At 41.8% G+C, this 18,267-nt stretch overlaps 1 protein-coding gene across 4 annotated transcripts in view; it reads right to left on the reverse strand.

Annotated features, from left to right (window-relative positions):
- adgb (androglobin) overlaps positions 1–18,267 on the reverse strand; it is a 106,568-nt gene that overhangs the window by 60,692 nt on the left and 27,609 nt on the right. For all 4 annotated transcript variants that reach the window (XM_057823570.1, XM_057823569.1, XM_057823568.1 and 1 more), the window contains one exon: positions 5,526–5,571. In XM_057823570.1, coding sequence (XP_057679553.1) covers positions 5,526–5,571 — 46 coding nt within the window. The remainder of the gene's footprint in view (positions 1–5,525; positions 5,572–18,267) is intronic.

Below are 18,267 nucleotides of genomic sequence, written 5' to 3' on the forward strand. Positions count from 1 at the left end.
CTATCATCAAATCATTATCTCAAACACAGTGACTGGAATTGGCCCGACTCCCACGCAATGACACCTTTACTCCCACTTTAACTCAAGGCATCTGGAATCTGCGCTGTACAGACATATGTGCACAAACACACCCAATGCAATGAGACAAACGTTCATACAACACACAGCAACAGAGTCTCTGATGCTAAGGAACGGTTGTCCGTTCACTCAACCTGCAGGTGTTACTAAGCAACTGAATGAGGGCAGAGAAAACTGGCCCGCTGTCTTAAGGCATCATTTCAACATAGTCTTGTTGCATGTGTCTTGGCCAACTAAAGGAGGCGTACAGAGGAAGATGGACGCAGTGAAAAGTGGGCGAAACAAATCCTAAGCAAAAAATGAAACGGCATACTTTTCTGATGGGAATTGCTTACAAAAAAACAACACAATAGGGTGGAAAAATTTAGTGTTGGATGTTAAACTACCTGGGTTTCAGTCACGTTTCCAAGATTTTGATTGAAAACATCTGCATTTCTGATGGAATAAGCACTTAAAGTGCCTGTGACACAAAAAAGCATGTTTATTTCATAATACACGCAGTGTTTTATCATGCTCCTGAAAGAAATAGACCGCTTGAATGTGTGTGGAAGCGATCGCTATATTTATTTAGTTTTTTTAACCCGACGCTATGAAAATGAGTGACTTCCGGCAAGTCTCGAGTTGAGAAAGAGTCGCTGTGACGTGTATGGAGGAAGGAGTCCTCTTCACTATACAGCCATACTGTTGTATGAGAAGGACTAAGGATTCAGCTGATTTTGCGGATTAATACGTTTATTTTTCGCATCACCCCAGCCAAACGGCTGCAGAACGTTGCTGTATGAGGGAGAGGCGTGTGCGCCTTTTTGGCGTTTCAAAAGGTTCCCATTCACTGGTGGATATTGGCCAAAACAAGCCCTACTACTGTGGGACCATGGGACTTACGAGGAAGTGAGTAAACATTGTGTTTTGTATTGTCAAATACTGGGATCATTTTAATTTGTAGGATGCTTGCATTTTGTGTCTGACATGCTCCTTGTCCCCTCGGCCGACGACCGGGGGCGTGTCACACGTCCCCCCGCCGGGAGAGCACTATACTCTGCTTATTCCCCTCTTCATTTGCCTGGTGTTCTGTCAAATCTTCCGACCGATCAGAAATTGCAACTTTGAGTTAAAAATAGCCGCCAATACAGCGATTACAAAACACTACAAAATTTCTTTAAATCAAGGACTACTTACAGTACATTTGATCATGGATGGGCATGTAAAAAGTTCTTCTCATACACATTAGCTGCACATGTTAGCTGCACAACAACTGCAGCAGCCCTCCTCCACTGAGTCTCTCGCTGTTTTCGACTTCGCTGTGTAGTAAAGCATTATTTTGCCATATCCATGTTGACCATTTAGCAGCTACACACTTCTCCGACGTCGGCCGTTTTTTTCAGCGGTCATTGTCCAGCTGCTTCCCCGGTGAAATCTCCTGTCCGTAGTAGCAGGGAACGAGCAGTAAATTGCTGTCAGCCGGGTGGTTTGCCAATCGGTGACGACACTCGACAACCCAGTCGTCATGTGAAATGATACGGGCTAGCTATGTGTGATATTTTCCGCTTTGAAGACTTTGAAACGTAACTCGGTTTGAGTTAGCATGTCGGCTAGCTGTCACGCCTCTTGGTTTGTTTACATTGTCCGAAGCCGGGGGAGGCAAATGACATAAGCCCGATTTAGGTGGCATAAAATATTGTTTGGGAGGTGCGACAGTAAAGGTGAAGTCGACAGTTTTGACCATTATGGAGTAATTTTGCCACTTCGTCTTGAATAAATGCATTTTTATTATTTCATATTCCATTTCGCACAGGACTGTTTTTGTCATGACCATGCCATTTATTTGGCTATTGGGGAAAAATACTTGGATAAAAAGTATATCCTGTAAAAATATTGGAGTAGAGAGACAAACAATGACATTTTGCAGCTGTATTCGTCGCGTTTTGCTCGTTGTGAATAATTCCCCCTCAATGGGCTGCATACTAAATCGGATGAAATCGTGACTCCGCTGATGCCATCCACCTATTGGGGACGCTAGAGCCCTAGAATGGTAGACGTGGCTAACCGGCAGATTAAAAGACTAATTTCTCATCATCTGCACTTTACTAAATTGTTGTATATAGTCGAATCATCTCAAAATATGATTCTAATTCACATAATAATCCTATTTAAGACTTTTTTTCTCCTGTCGTACGCACTTTAATGCTCTACTTCAAGTAGTCAGAATGGGCCAGCCGTTAAATCTGGAAATTGCCGGTTGGACTTTGTACCCCCTTTTGAGGTGTCATTTAGACTGAAGAACAAAATGTCAGCTTTTACTGCATTGTAAAATGGTGTTATTGAAGTCCAGGCAGTATTTCTGACAGATGATAGCTGTTGTCACTGACTGTCAAAACTAAAGTGTTGTTCTTCTGAAGAATGGCAAATGGTTTTGAAAACATTGCCTGTTAAGTTAAATGTCATTTACTGTATATGAGAATTCAACCTTGAAATTGTGTAATTGTAATAAAATCAGTGGCGTGCTAGCATTCAACCCCCAAAACATTCTGCTTAATGTTAGTTTATTTTTTTCCCTTCCTTGTTCAGCTGCTTGGACACACAGAATCGAGTTTGAACAAATGTTCATTCACCCTTCCCGGTCAAAATGGATTGGACGTCTCACACTGTCAATAGAAGCCAAATGAGTTCAAATTGTATATGGTTGGCCAATAAAAGCCCTTCAAAAGAAAGAAAGGACAAAGGAATGGGAAAAACCTAATACAACAGAAACATAATTGTAGTTAGGCTTGTGCTGGTATGAGATTCTGACGGTATGATAACCTTAAGCTAAAATATCATGGCTTCACGGAATTGCAATTACAACTATAAAATGTGTTACTTTGAGAAATCTGGGTTAATTTTTTTTTTTTCCCATTGAACAGGATTTTTACTTTTCAAAACATTAGCAAACGAACATGAACATACAGTGGGGCAAATAAGTATTTAGTCAACCACCAATTGTGCAAGTTCTCCTACTTGAAAAGATTATAGAAGCCTGTAATTGTCAACATGGGTAAACCTCAACGATGAGACAGAATGTGAAAAAAAAAAAAACAGAAAATCACATTGTTTGATTTTTAAAGAAAATAAGTATTTGGTCACCTACAAACAAGCAAGATTTCTGGCTGTCAAAGAGGTCTAACTTCTTCTAACGAGGTCTAACGTGGCTTCACTCGTTACCTATATTAATGCCACCTGTTTTAACTCATTATCGGTATAAAAGACACCTGTCAGTCACACTCCAAACTCCACTCTGGCCAGGACCAAAGAGCTGTCGGAGGACACCAGAGACAAAATTGTAGACCTTTACCATGCTGGGAAGACTGAATTGCAATAGGTAAAACGCTTGGTGTAAAGAAATCAACTGTGGGAGCAATTATTAGAAAATGGAAGACCTACAAGACCACTGATAATCTCCCTCGATCTGGGGCTCCATGCAAGATATCACCCCGTGGCATCAAAATGATAACAAGAACGGTGAGCAAAAATCCCAAAACCACACGGGGGGACCTAGTGAATGACCTACAGAGAGCTGGGACCACAGTAACAAAGGCTACTATCAGTAACACAATGCGCCGCCAGGGACTCAAATCCTGCACTGCCAGACGTGTCCCCCTGCTGAAGCCAGTACACGTCCAGGCCAGTCTGTGGTTCGATAGAGAGCATTTGGATGATCCAGAAGAGGACTGGAAGAATGTGTTTTGGTCAGATATAACCAAAATAGAACTTTTTGGTAGAAACACAGGTCCTCGTGTTTGGAGGAGAAAGAATACTGAATTGCATCTGAAGAACACCATACCCACTGTGAAGCATGGGGGTTGAAACATCATGCTTTGGGGCTGTTTTTTTCCAAAGGGACCACGACAACTGATCTGTGTAAAGGAAAGAATGAATGGGGCCATGTATCGAGAGATTTTGAGTGAAAATCTCCTTCCATCAGCAAGGGCATTGAAGATGAGACGTGGCTGGGTCTTTCAGCATGACAATCCCAAACACACAGCCAGAGCAACAAAGGAGTGGCTTCGTAAGAAGCATTTCAAGGTCCTGGAGTGGCCTAGCCAGTCTCCAAATCTCAACCCCATAGAAAATCTGTGGAGGGAATTGAAAGTCCGTGTTGCCCAACAACAACCCCAAAACATCACTGCTCTAGAGGAGATCTGCATGGAGGAATGGGCCAAAATAACAGCAACAGTGTGTGAAAACCTTGTGAAGAGTTACAGAAAACGTTTGGCCTCCGCTATTGCCAACGAAGGGTATATAACAAAGTATTGAGATGAACTTTTGGTATTGACCAAATACTTATTTTCCACCATGATTTGCAAATAAATTCTTTAAAAATCAATGTGATTTTCTGTTTTTTTTTTCCCCAAATTTTGTCTCTCATGGTTGAGGTTTACCCATGTTGACAATTACAAACCTCTCTAATATTTTCAAATGGGAGAACTTGCGCAATTAGTGGTTGACTAAATACTTATTTGCCCCACTGTAAGTATAATGTTGTTAAAATAAATTTGAAAAATAATTATAAAATATTCTAAATAAAATTTGAACAAATGCAGTCCTTTAGGTGAGCCTAAACCCACAGCCACAGTTTAACATTATTCCCATCAGAACAAAAATAAATTATTTTCCATAAGAAGCATGTGTGTATGATTCGTATCATATTTACATTGTACACACACTCTTTCTTATTAAAGAAATGCCAGAGAAAAAAACACCATGTTTTACCACCGCTAGACACACTAAACACGCTGGAGTTAACTCTCATAGCTGGTGGAAAACGTTCATGAGAGTGTTTACTGACCTTTAATTTTGTATAAATGCGAAATCATATTGAAGGTATTGCCTGTTTGGTAGTGCAACTGTGCTGCAAACATGTTTTACATGTCGGTTGGCCCTGCTCCTCTAAGCCGCGGCTGTCTAACTTTTCTGTATTCCCATACCAGCGACTTCGTCGTCTTTGATGGGGGAAAAAGTTGAGGAGTTGTACCTCCTCTAGCCATGGTGTAGCACAGCTTACTCACTGACACTGAGCAACAACTGGTGGGGGAGGGTTGAGCCAAGCAGGTGCAAGCGAGGGATTTATCCCTGCATTTTTGGGACATAAAAAATAGCTAATAGCTTCGGGACAGTATGACACAAAATTTTTTGCGGTTTTGAAACCGTGATGTTTTCACACCAAGGTATACCTTGAAACCGGTAATCAGCATATGTCTAATTATAGTATGCTATATGACTATGAATAACTTTATTTACTGAAGGGACACCCTATGAGGGAGACCAGCACTACTATATACTAGTATTTGTCAACTAAGAACAGTGTACAGTAACTATTCACTGTACTAGATACAGATCCAGTTATCCTCAAATTTTCACTTCCCAAAAGAAATAAATCCAGACACTTTTAATAGTGAAGCGGCAGCGTTTACCAACGGAGACAGCGTCATCGTCCTTCTTCTTGTCCTCTGCAGGAACCTGAAGGGACGGAAAGAGAGAGAGAGAAAAGGAGTGAGCAGTTGAGTTGTAAAAGCATCCGGAAGCACGCCCCAGAGACGCGCCGCAGACTTCTCTGGTGACTCCGTGACAGCTGTGGTGGTGCGGCATCCCCACCGATCACCACAGGACAGCAGACATGGTTTTAATGTGACAAGAGCTGCTCCTCCCCTGCTGCTGTTCGACAACACCACCAGGGAATGGTGCTGCTAATTTACTCTGACTGTCACTAACAGATGAAGAGTTATTATGTTGGTGTTTAGTATGTAAATTTTTTTCGGGGGTGGGAGCTGTTACACAATTGCTCCGATATCATGATTATTTACCCTGATAAGCCATTAACAACTCTCACCATATTGCGTGTTAGCAAGTTGAGAAATTGAAAGGTTCAATTGCCAAAGATAATTTACAGGTATTTTTGAAATAGCAAGTTACTAATTAATCTAGGGATGTCCCAATTACATATTTTTGCAACCAAGTCCGAGTCACCTGATTTTGAGAATCTGCAGATAGAGTGTCCCGATCAGATACAGAAAAAAGAAAAAAAAAAAAAATCTAACAAAAGTTCCAAAAATGTTACTGTACCACCGTCCCGCCTCATAATGTCAATTATTTTTAAACAAGACTAACGTATAAAAATGCTTGCCTTTATTAAATGCTTCAATGAGTGAGTCTACTCACGCTTTGATGCTCATGCTGCAGGGAACAGCCTCTCACTTACACAATGAGTTGCTACAGCACACTTATGCAAGTTTACAGATGATTACGAGATTTGTGCCTTTGATTATATAGCTACCAAGCTTCTCTGGCAAGATCAAATCTAACAACCTGTCAATCATCATTACGTACCAGGTACCAAACGCAAGCTGGACAGTTTGGACGCACTGCTTAGCAGGAAGAAGGGAGAGAGGCTGTGGCACTCTACGAGCATGAAGCAGAAAAAGATAAATATACTTTTTTAACATAGACTTCATAATGATATTGACGGGACACGGGGCGCGCAGCCGATTGAAAGGGGGCCTGCATTGTTGGGATGGCCGTCAAAGCTGACCGAGTGGAATCACGGACAAAGAGCTTTTTTCGTTGAAAATTCTTGAGAAAATATGCTTAAATGCCTGAATTCTTTATAGATATGGACGTAAAACAGTATCGATTCTTGGTTAAAAGCAAACAAAATGTGCAGTGAGCATTTATTTTACATAAATATGTCGAAGTACGATGCTAGTTTGTCATTCAATGTGGTGGCCGCCATTTGCAAACAGAGCTTCTCTGGTGAAAATTCTTGTGAATAAATGCTTAAATCCCTGAATTCTTTATAGATATGGACGTAAAACAGTCTCGATTCTTGGTTAAAAGCAAAAAAATAAAAAATAAAACGTGCAGTTAGCATTTATTTTTTCGTAAATATGTCAAAGAATTATGGTAGTCTGCTAGACAATGTGGCAGCAGCCTTACAACAAAGAGCTTTTTACGTTGAAAATTCTCATTTAAAAAAATGAAAAATATGATAATTAGCTTGAATCTTCGAACAAATCACTCCTCAGACAATCCTTCCTGCTTGTATATAGTACAGCTTTCGTACTTTTTCAACATAAATCTGGCGTTGGATCGCTGCATGTCTCGCTGCGACCGACTGCGAATAACTGAAGCGGATTTTGGGATGGCCCCCTACTTGAAGGCGTAGCGCAGTGAAGGTCGAATCTGAGTAATCAAAAACCCGATCCTTTTCACCCGATTCCGATCCTCTGAAAAATGGCGTGATTGGATTGGGACATCCCTAATTTAATCATCACAATGCCACAATAATTCATGGGGTTTTTAGAAATTAAGAAAAACAATCATTCGAATCAAGTACTTTAGAGTATGTTGATTTTAGCTTAGTATTTACGCAGGAGACTGAGTCATATAAAATTGCCACAACACTTCATCTGAACAGATCCTCTTCAGTAGCAGAGACTAGCAACCCTGGTGGAGGTCCAACAGCTTATTCAGCTTTGGATGACAACACAAGCTTCCTGGGCAAGACTCAGATGACTCACAAAATGTGTGCGTGAACGTGTGTGAGTCACCTCTTATTTGAATAAGTAGGGGGACTCGGACAGAAAAGAAGCCTTGTGATTGGGAGCAACACTTAACCTCCTTTCAAGCACATGCTTTCATGTAACATTAAGTGTAAAATTAAATCAGTAATGTAATATGTAACATAACACAAAACAAGCATATGCTAGCAAGTTAGGCTATCAAGGGTACTAAGGATGCAACAATACTCGGTTTTATACTGAACCGTTCGATACGCCCTCTTTGATCCAATAAGCAAAAACACTTGATCCAAATGAAAAGCTCTTAAAATGTATTTTCCGAATTTATTTTTGTCGTCTCTCTCGCTAAAATGTCTGGCGCGGCTTTGCCTTGAATAAACAAACTCTGCCGCTAACAGCCCGCCCCTCCACTGCTCCCCCAAACTGCATGAAAGGTGGGAGCTGTGGCGCATGAGGATTATTGCACGTGAGCAAAGACAGAAACTTAAGAACGCGGCTTGCCAGTTTCAATATCGTACAGATTCCTTCTTTGGCCGCATTTTGGGTGAGCGGATATGATATCCCCACTCGTACATAATAAAATAAAGACTATCTTTACAGATACAGTGGGGCAAATAAGTATTTAATCAAAGATTAGATAAAGAAAAGATTAGAGAGGCCTGTAATTGTCAACATGGGTAAACCTCAACCATGAGAGACACAATGTGGGGGAAAAAAAACTGAAAATCACATTGTTTGATTTATAAAGCATTTATTTGCAAATCATGGTGGAAAATAAGTATTTGGTCAATACCAAAAGTTCATCTCAATACTTTGTTATGTACCCTTTATTGGCAATAACGGAGGCCAAACGTTTTCTGTAACACTTCACTCTTCGCTTGGTGTAAAAAAAAAAAAAAAATCAACTGTGGGAGCAATTATTGGAAAATGGAAGACATACAAGACCACTTATAATCTCCCTCCATCTGGGGCTCCATGCAAGATCTCACCCCGTGGCATCAAAATGATAACTAGAACGGTGAGCAAAAATCCCAGAACCACACGGGGGAACCTAGTGAATGACCTACAGAGAGCTGTGACCACAGTAACAAAGGCTACTATCAGTAACACAATGCGCCGCCAGGGACTCAAATCCTGCGCTGACAGACGTGTCCCCCTGCTAAAGCCAGTACACGTCCCGGCCCGTCTGCTTTTCGCTAGAGAGCATTTGGATGATCCAGAAGAGTGGGACTGGGAGAATGTGTTATGGTCAGATGAAACCAAAATAGAACTTTTTGGTAGAAACAAAGGTTCTCGTGTTTGGAGGAGAAAGAATACTGAATTGCATCCGAAGAACACCATACACACTGTGAAGCATTGGGGTGGAAACATCATGCTTTGGGGCTGTTTTTCTGCAAAGGGACCAGGACGACTGATCTGTGTAAAGGAAAGAATGAATGGGGCCATGTATCGAGAGATTTTGAGTGAAAATCTTCTATCAGCAAGGACACTGAAGATAAGACATGGCTGGGTCTTTCAGCATGACAATGATCCCAAACACACAGCCAGGGCAACAAAGGAGTGGTTTCGTAAGAAGCATTTCAAGGTCCTGGAGTGGCCTAGCCAGTCTCCAGATCTCAACCCCATAGAAAATCTGTGGAGGGAGTTGAAGGTCCAACGACAGCCCTAAAACATCACTGCTCTAGAGGAGATCTGCATGGAGGAATGGGCCAAAATAGCAGCAACAGTGTGTGAAAAGCTTGTGAAGAGTTACAGAAAACGTTTGGCCTCCGTTATTGCCAACAAAGGGTACATAACAAAGTATTGAGATGAACTTTTGGTATTGACCAAATACTTATTTTCCACCATGACTTGCAAATAAATTCTTTACAAATCAAACAATGTGATTTTCTTTTTTAACTCCCACATTCTGTCTCGCATGGTTGAGGTTTACCCATGTTGACAATTACAGGCCTCTAATATTTTCAAGTGGGAGAACTTGCACAATTAGTGGTTGACTAAATACTTATTTGCCCCACTGTACGTACAACATAGTCGCCAATATGTTGTTGCTGACTTGGCTGCCACAAATAACCTCTCTTTGACAACAAACAGGTTAAGGTCACACAGAGCTAACTCACGGTTACATGATGAACAATGAGTGGCAAATTAAGAGTGCTGTACTTCACACTTGTCCTGTTTATGAAAGTCAATTGTCAAATGCTGGTGTTGTGCAGTAATGAGCAGACGGGACTTCTGTGGCGTTTGTTAACTTTTTTTAATCCCCGACAACACTCACGCGCACACACTAGATATCATCAAATAGCAACCTAAATGTGCTACGTTAGATCCCCCCCAAGTCCCATGCCATTGGCTGCGTGAGACCAGAGTGATCATAGTCCATATACTACATCGATGAATTAAAAACTGCCATGACTTAATGGAAGTTAAACAGGCCAAATCAATCCATAGCAGTGACTATAGATAATAGAGGTGGGAATATTTAGGCAACTAACGATTCGATTACGATTCAGAGGATACAATTCGATTATAAATCGATTATTAATGCCCCTCCCCCACTATTAGCTGCTTTTAATGTTTTGTACATTAGTTACAAAAACTGTATAAAAATAAATAAAAAATAAAAAGCCTCACAGGCTTAAAGAGCATACGACACCAGAAAAAAAGTCTTAAATGGCATTATTATGTGAATTAGAATCATATTTTGAGACGATTCGACCATATACAACAATTTAGCAAAGCACAGATGACGAGAAATTAGTCTTTTAATCTGCCGGTTAGCCACGCCTACAATTATAGGGCTTTAGCGTCCCCAACAGGTGGATGACGTCAGCGGTAGACTAGGCTCATTGGTTTTACTATTCAGCCCATTGAGGGGGAATTGTTCAGAACGAGGAAAACGAGACGAAAAGAGCTGCAAAATGTCATTGTTTCAGTCTCTCTACTCCCAATATTTTTACAGGATATTCTTTTTATCCAAGTATTTTCCCCAATAGCTATATAAATGGCTTGAGAAGGACCAGTCAGCCCGTCGAGGGGGAACTATTCACAATGAGGAAAACGCGACGAAGAGAGCGGCAAAATGTCATTGTTTCTGTCTCTCTACTTCAATATTTTTACAGGATATTCTTTTTACCCAAGTACTTTCCCCAATTGCTAAATAAATGGCATGGTCATGACAAATAACTTGTGCTAAATGGAATATAAAATAATAAAAATCCATTTATTCAAGACGACATGGCAAAATTACTCCATAATGGTCAAAACAGTCGACTTTACCTTTACTGTCACACCTGCCGAACGATATTTTATGACACCTAAATCGGACATATGTCATTTCCCTTCCCCGGCTTCGGAGAATGTAAACAGACCAGAAGGAGTGACAGCTAGCCGACATGCTAACCCGAACCGAGGGATGTTTCAAAGTCTTCGAAGTGGAAAATCACACATAACTAGCCTGGATTATTTGACATGACGACCCGGTTGTCGAGTTTCTTTGCGGATCGGCAAACCGCCCGGCGGAGAGCAATTTACAGTTCGTTCCCTGGAGGAGGGTGGCTGGAATTGTTGTGTAGCTAACGTGCTAACAGCTAACTGCTAATGAGCGTGAGGATAGCTTTTTACATGCCTATCAATGATCAAACGTAAGTAGTCCTTTATTTAAAGGAATTTTATGGTGTTTACTTTGTAATCACTGTATTTGTATTTGACATAATACAAAACAAGATGTTTACTCACTTCCTTGTAAGTCCAATGGTCCCACAGTAAATATCCACGGTGAATGGGAACCTTTTGAAACTCCAAAAAGGCGCATACGCCTCTCCCGCATACAGAATGATTTTTCTGCAGCCGTTTGGCTGGCGTGATGCAAAAAATAAAAGTATTAAACCGCAAAATCAGCTGAATCCTTCGTCCTCATACACAACAGTACACTGCAGCGTGAAGAGGACGTCTTCTACCGTACACGTCACAGCGCCCTCCTCCTCAATGCGAGACCGAAGCCGGAAGTCACTCATTTTCCTGGCGCGGGATTCAAAAAACTAAATAAATATAGCGATCGCTTCCACACACATCCAAGCGGTCCATATCATTCAGGAGCATAAAATACCGCGTGTATTATGAAATAAACATGCTTTTTCGTGTCACAAGCACTTTAAATAAATAAACATTCAATTAATTTAATGTTGTGAATCAACCGTTAAAATTGTTAAAATTGCTCCCGCTATTCCATAATTTCCCTTTTGTCTACTTTCTACATGTGAAACTTTTAAAGCTATCTTAAAGATAGATTCAAGTCAATATTTTACCGATTTTGGATTATTTTAGATAAAAAGTTAATTAGGTTCGCTTGGAAGGTTTGCTACAACAGCCTTGCAGGGAAGTCTACTGCTTGTAAAGCGCTTTGAGCGCCTTGAAAGGTGGAAAAGTGCTATATAAGTATAACACCATTTACCATATAAGATGGCGGCCGTTTACTAACGCCCGCATCTAGCTTTTTGTACATATGCTAGTAGAGTCTATTTTGCATCTAGTCCTATATAAATAACATTATGTGGACGTACTTTGTAGCAGCTGTCTGCAGCAGTCAGGAATGTTGTTGTTTTTTTTATCTCGCAGCATGAGTTGAGCTAGAGCCGTGAGTTGAGCATTAGCATTACCCGAGGGGCCGGGTAATGACAAGCAAGATGTTTAGCTACTCTCGCTCCGTTTTTCAATGCATCCCGAAGACCGCGCGGCGCGCTGAGTGTGTTTTACTTCCGCTTTACTTGACATATTTCAATAATCGGAATTTGGATGTTTGTGAATCGTTCTCGAATCTTCCACGGCCGAATCGCGAATAATCTATGAATCGGAAATTTCGCACACCTCTAATAGATAATGCAGCAAATATTGTTAATTCAGTACGTAACACAGATGGACTCGGACCACAAATAGAATGTTTTTCTCATGTGGTAAACATACCTGCTAAGAGAGTAATAACAATCAACCCTGTGCCCTGCCTCACTTTACAAACAGTAAAGATTGTTATCAGCACTTTTATACAAAATTTCTTGAGATCGGTACGAAGTAAGCACATAAATATTATGCACTATAACACGTTTTCATGAAGGTATTGTTAGTTTTGCTTGTTAGCAAAATAAAAAAACAACCCCCCCAAAAAAAGACTTGTATTTTTTGTTTCAGAGCATTAGACGTATTGAATCGAATCGAAAATCGTATCGAATCGTGACTTAACTGTATCGTTGCTTCCCTAATGGGCACCTACTAATTTCAGCAGTTCATGGATTTTTTTCAAGATTTTGTCAAGTAAATGTTTCAATTGTGATTAAAAATGCATAATATATACCCTGTTGTAAAAATAACAAATGTTTGCTTAACAAATGTTTGCTTAGTTTGTCCTGTCCACTCACAGGCTGCTGGTCTTCCGTGACAGATCTCACATGCAAGACTCCTGTGTTTTTAATCTGCTGCCTCCTGATTAGAAAGCTATTTTTTGTGAACAAATCACAGTCCTGGACTGAAAACTGGAAGAGAGACTATTTCTTTAATCCCAGACTTCCTGGAGCTTTATTTGACACAAGCAGCAGAGTTAAGTCTCTTCTCCCTGAGTGACTTCCTCTAAATTTTATATTTTCCACTCACTGACGTTTTCCGAATCTTGAATTCAAGAAAGAGTCCCAAATCAAATCTTTATCTATTGGATCGCGACGGCCTTCGAAGTAAACGGAACAGTACAGGAGACCTTCAGTGATTAACTACATTCCGAGAATAGTCGAGGTTAAGGCGCTGTGCTTGCATAAGGGGCCTAATTCTTGAAAGCACATTCAAACAGGGAGGGGAAGAACCATTGGGGGTATTAGGAGCATCATGTGACACCACCATCTTTTCTGTTTTAATCCTGACGGGGGGGCTCAGCGCAGATTTTGATTCCTTTGGCAGGAGTTGACAGAAACAGAGGGATGGGTCAAAGCGGCAAAAAAAGGGAAAAAAAGGCCTTCTCACATTAAATTGTGACGCACACGCGCTAAACGGCAGCTTGTGCTCGTGCTGCCCTGGTGTAACCTCGCTAGAACTGGTCCCAGTTACACAAGAGCGATTCATCAAGACTATATTCGTCTGTATTCTGAGAGTGATGTGTAATAATAAAGCCCCCCCCCTCGCCAAGTCCCCTCAGCCCTCAGGAGACGTAGACACTGATGGCTCACCCTCTAATTGCACTGCTTTCCTTTTTTCCCCCCCTCCATCTGCACGATATGCCACCTCTCACCAGCGCCACCCGCCAGAGATTCTATTTCTACATCTCAGTTTCTTGCTCGGCTGATTCTCCCTATTTTTCATTCGCTCTCCTTTTCATTAGCCACAGCGCTGGCCTCCTTATTTTTCGCTCTGCCGCTGTTGTTGTTGTTGTCAACCCACCGCCCGAGTCCCCCCCATCTATTGCTGGCTCGCTCGTTGGCGCAGATGCGCCCCTGGTCACTAGTGGCCTGGCTGGGGGACAACAGAAGTGACTTTGAGATTGGTTGATGGCTGCCTTGTTGTCACTGACACTGAAAGCCTACATGATTGGATGCAGACTTGGATGCAAGAGAAAGAAAAGACTTTTGAGGGCTCAGATTTAAAAGATAAGTGGAAATGTGCTTAACTGTTCAAAAAAATTCAGTCAGTGCGGCCTTGAGATACAAGTTTAATCCGTCTCATGACCACGCTTGCAACTGAATGCCACCGAAATGAACTGAAATGCCGTTAATCCATTTAAGCCTCCTCAAAAAATATTTTAATGAGAAAATTACCACTTTACAATATCATAGTATAGCTTAATAAACATACAGTAATTGCATTATACAATAGAAAAAATGGTAGAATAAAATAGAGGAAAAGGGATAGCATTATTGCAGCAGTGATAAGAAAACAGTGTGTCTTAGAGTAATCCCACAAATGGATATGAGCCCCGTCGCGAATGGTAATTGATGCCCCCATAAGGCTTATAATTGCCAATCTATTATCCCAAAACAGTTTAATGTAGCAATTTTACCTCATCCCATCAAATAAAGCTCGTCTCTTAGTTGAGTGGTCCCCAACCACCGGGCTGCGGACGTGGCGCATATGCTACCAGGCCACAGAGAATCAGGGACAGTGCCTCTGGACTGGCAGACCGGGGTGGTGGTCAGTGGCGCCACCAGGGGGTGGCCAGGGGTGGCCACGGCCACCCCTATAAATTGGTTGGCCACCCCGCTTGCCAGTATATCGTTAGATTGTTGTAGCATCAGTTATGCATTTCATCCCAAATGAATGCATTTATTTTGTTTTGTTAAATGTAGGGCTGTCAAATTTATCGCGTTAACGGGTGGAAATTAATTTTTTAAAAATTAATCACATAAAAATATTTATCGCAATTAACGCATTCGCGGTACGACTCATTCACGCATTGCCGCAGACAGCCTACAATGGCGCCGTTTTACTTATATACAGAGATAAGAGGCAGTGTCAAGTGAGTGGAGTAGATACAAGCATTCGTTGGGGCCGTGCTTTTAATTGGCAAAAGCTTTGTCATCTCTCCCACAGTAACTATAAATATTGTGGGAAGCGACGTGGGGAAGAATGACAGGAGTTGATCTTTTTCTTAATAGCCTGTAGTGTACCCAACGCAGAGAAGATATATCATTTGCAGCCACCACACACAGTCATGGTTGCACCACTTCCTATCATGCATTCGGGCAGAACAGTTAAGTCGCTACAGTATCATTGACTGAAAGCTCAACAAATACACTAGATGGCAATATTTAGTCACAATATACAAAGTCAAGTCTTTCTATGCGTGGAGCCCTTTCACAAAAACAATGTTAATAATGTTAATGCCATCTTGTGGATTTATTGTTATAATAAACAAATACAGTACTTATGTACAGTATGTTGAATGTATATATCCGTTTTGTCTTATCGTTCCATTCCAACAATAATTTACAGAAAAATATGGCATATTTTAGAGATTAACGATTAATTAGTGATTAATTACAATTAATTAATTTTTAAGCTGCGATTAACTCGATTAAAAATTTTAATCCGTTTGACAGCCCTAGGTAAATGTACACCTTATGCCTTGTATATACATAACACAATAAAACAGAATTGTTGTGGAACTCAAAATGTTGACTGGACAGTTATGGACTATGCACATTAAATCATTAGTAATATCAAATATTACACAATACACCAAAGTATATCAGTAGCCGTGTCCTTAAGTCTTTCTGATAGTTTTCCCCTGACCTTTTTACTGCAATAATATCATGAAAACCTGAAATTATGGCTTTTAGTTTTGCCCACCCCAAGATTTTCAGTGGCCCCATCTGGCCACCCCTATGAAAAATTTCTGGAGGCGCCACTGCTGGTGGTTCCTCTTTTTAAGAAGGGGGACCAGAGGGTGTGTTCCAATTATAGAAGGCTCACACTCCTCAGCCTCCCCGGTAGTTTATTCAGAGGTGCTGGAGAGGAGGGTCCGTCGGGAAGTCGAATCTCGGATTCAGGAGGAGCAGTGTGGTTTTCGTCCCGGCCGTAGAACAATGGACCAGCTCTACACCCTCGGCAGGGTCCTCAATGGTGCATGGGAGATCGTCCAACCAGTCTACATGTGTTTTGTCGATCTGGAGAAGGCGTTCGACCGTGTGCCTCGGGGAGTCCTGTTACCAAGCCCCTTGGTACGGGCTGTTCGGTCCCTGTACGACCGTGTCAGAGTTTGATCCGCATTGCCGGCAGTAAGTTGAATTTGTTCCTAGTGAGGGTTGGACTCCGCCAAGGCTGCCCTTTGTCACCGATCCTGTTCATAATTTTTATGGACAGAATTTCTATGCGCAGCCGAAGCGTTGAGTGGGTCCGGTTGTGTGACCTCAACATTGAATCTCTGCTTTTTGCAAATGAATAGGTGCTGTTGGCTTCATCAAGCCGTGACCTCCAACTATCACTGGAACGGTTCGTGGCCAAGTGTGAAGCGGTTGGGATGAAGCTCAGCACCTCCAAATCAGAGACCATGGTCCTCAGTCGGAAAAGGGTGGAGTGCCCTCTCCGGGTCGGGGATGAGATCCTGCCACAAGTGGAGGAGTTCAAGTATCTTGGGGTCCTGTTCACGAGTGAGGGTAGGAGGGAGCGAGACATCGACAGGCGGATCGGTGCAGAGTCCACAGTAATGTGGACGCTGCACGGGTCCGTAGTGGTGAAGAAGGAGCTGAGCCTAAAGGCAAAGCTCTAGATTTACCAGTCGATCTACGTTCCTACTCTCACCTATGGTCACGAGCTGTGGGTCGTGACCGAAAGAACAAGATCCCGGATACAAGCGGCCGAAATGAGTTTCCTTCGCAGGGTGTTCGGGCTCTCACTTAGAGATAGGGTGAGAAGCTCAGTCATCAGGGAGGGACTCAGCGTTGAGCTGCTACTCCTCCGCGTTGAGAGGAGCCAGCTGAGGTGGCTCGGGCATCTGGTTCGGATGCCTCCTGGACGCCTCCCTGGAGGGGCGTTCCACCGGCGGGAGGCCCCGGGGACGACCCAGGACACACTGGAGAGACTATGTCTCCCGGCTGGCCTGAGAACGCCTTGGGATTCCACCGGAGGAGCTGGTTGAAGTGGCTGGGGAGAGGGAAGTCTGGGCTTCCCTGTTAAAGCTGCTGCCCCCGCGACCCGACCCCGGAGCAAGAGGAAGATGATGGATGGATGGCCACAGAGAAATAAATCATTTATTAACGACTGCAATTTGGCCTCTGGCGCTTGACACATCAATATCCCTGTCTACTATATAGACTAATCCACGTAAAGATTTATATCGGTCGCCATCTAGTGGTTGGCTGTAATTACGAGGGTGTTTGCACACCTATAGCAGCCCAGCGCCAGTCAATGTAAACAGTAACTTTAGGTGCTGTTGGATTTTTTATGGGGTCAAGGCCACCTGCTGAGCAAGAAGAGGTGCCTCCAACCAAGCCCATTTTGCATAGTACACTGCTGGCCAAAAGTATTGGCACCGCTGCAATTCTGTCAGATAATGCTCAATTTCTCCCAGAAAATGATTGCAATTACAAATGCTTTGGTAGTAATATCTTCATTTATCTTGCTTGCAATGAAAAAGCACAAAAGACAACGAAAAAAAAAAACTAATCATGATAATTTTACACAAAACTCCAAAAATGTGCCAGAAAAAAGTATTGGCACCCTTAGCAGCACAACCTTTAGACAAGGATGGATGGATGGACGGACGGACTGCCCTCTAGTGGCAACAGTGCTTATGACATAACTCATTTCACATGGCTGAATCTAGCTGCTCCCTGTGAAGACCAGCATAAGCCAACTTTTTTTAATACATTCGTACTTTAGTTTATTGGTATATTTAGCCATTTTTTTGTGGGAATATGTGTTTGAAACATTCGTTAAGAGCATTGTAAAAAAAAAAAAAAAGAAAAAGAAAAAAAAAACCATTAGCATTTTATAGCATTTGAGCTAGCGGACTTTTGCTATATAAGTTAGCAAATTGTTCTTTTGTTGTACTTAGATCCTCATTTGTTTAATTTTTATACATTTTGAGGCTCAGTTCAGGTATTTTAATTTTTTATGTTCCTTATATAATTACATGATTATTCGAACTAAATAGTTCATCGATTAA

Source organism: Corythoichthys intestinalis, chromosome 19 (genome assembly GCF_030265065.1).
Source record: "Corythoichthys intestinalis isolate RoL2023-P3 chromosome 19, ASM3026506v1, whole genome shotgun sequence".
In the NCBI taxonomy this organism is placed as follows: domain Eukaryota; kingdom Metazoa; phylum Chordata; class Actinopteri; order Syngnathiformes; family Syngnathidae; genus Corythoichthys; species Corythoichthys intestinalis.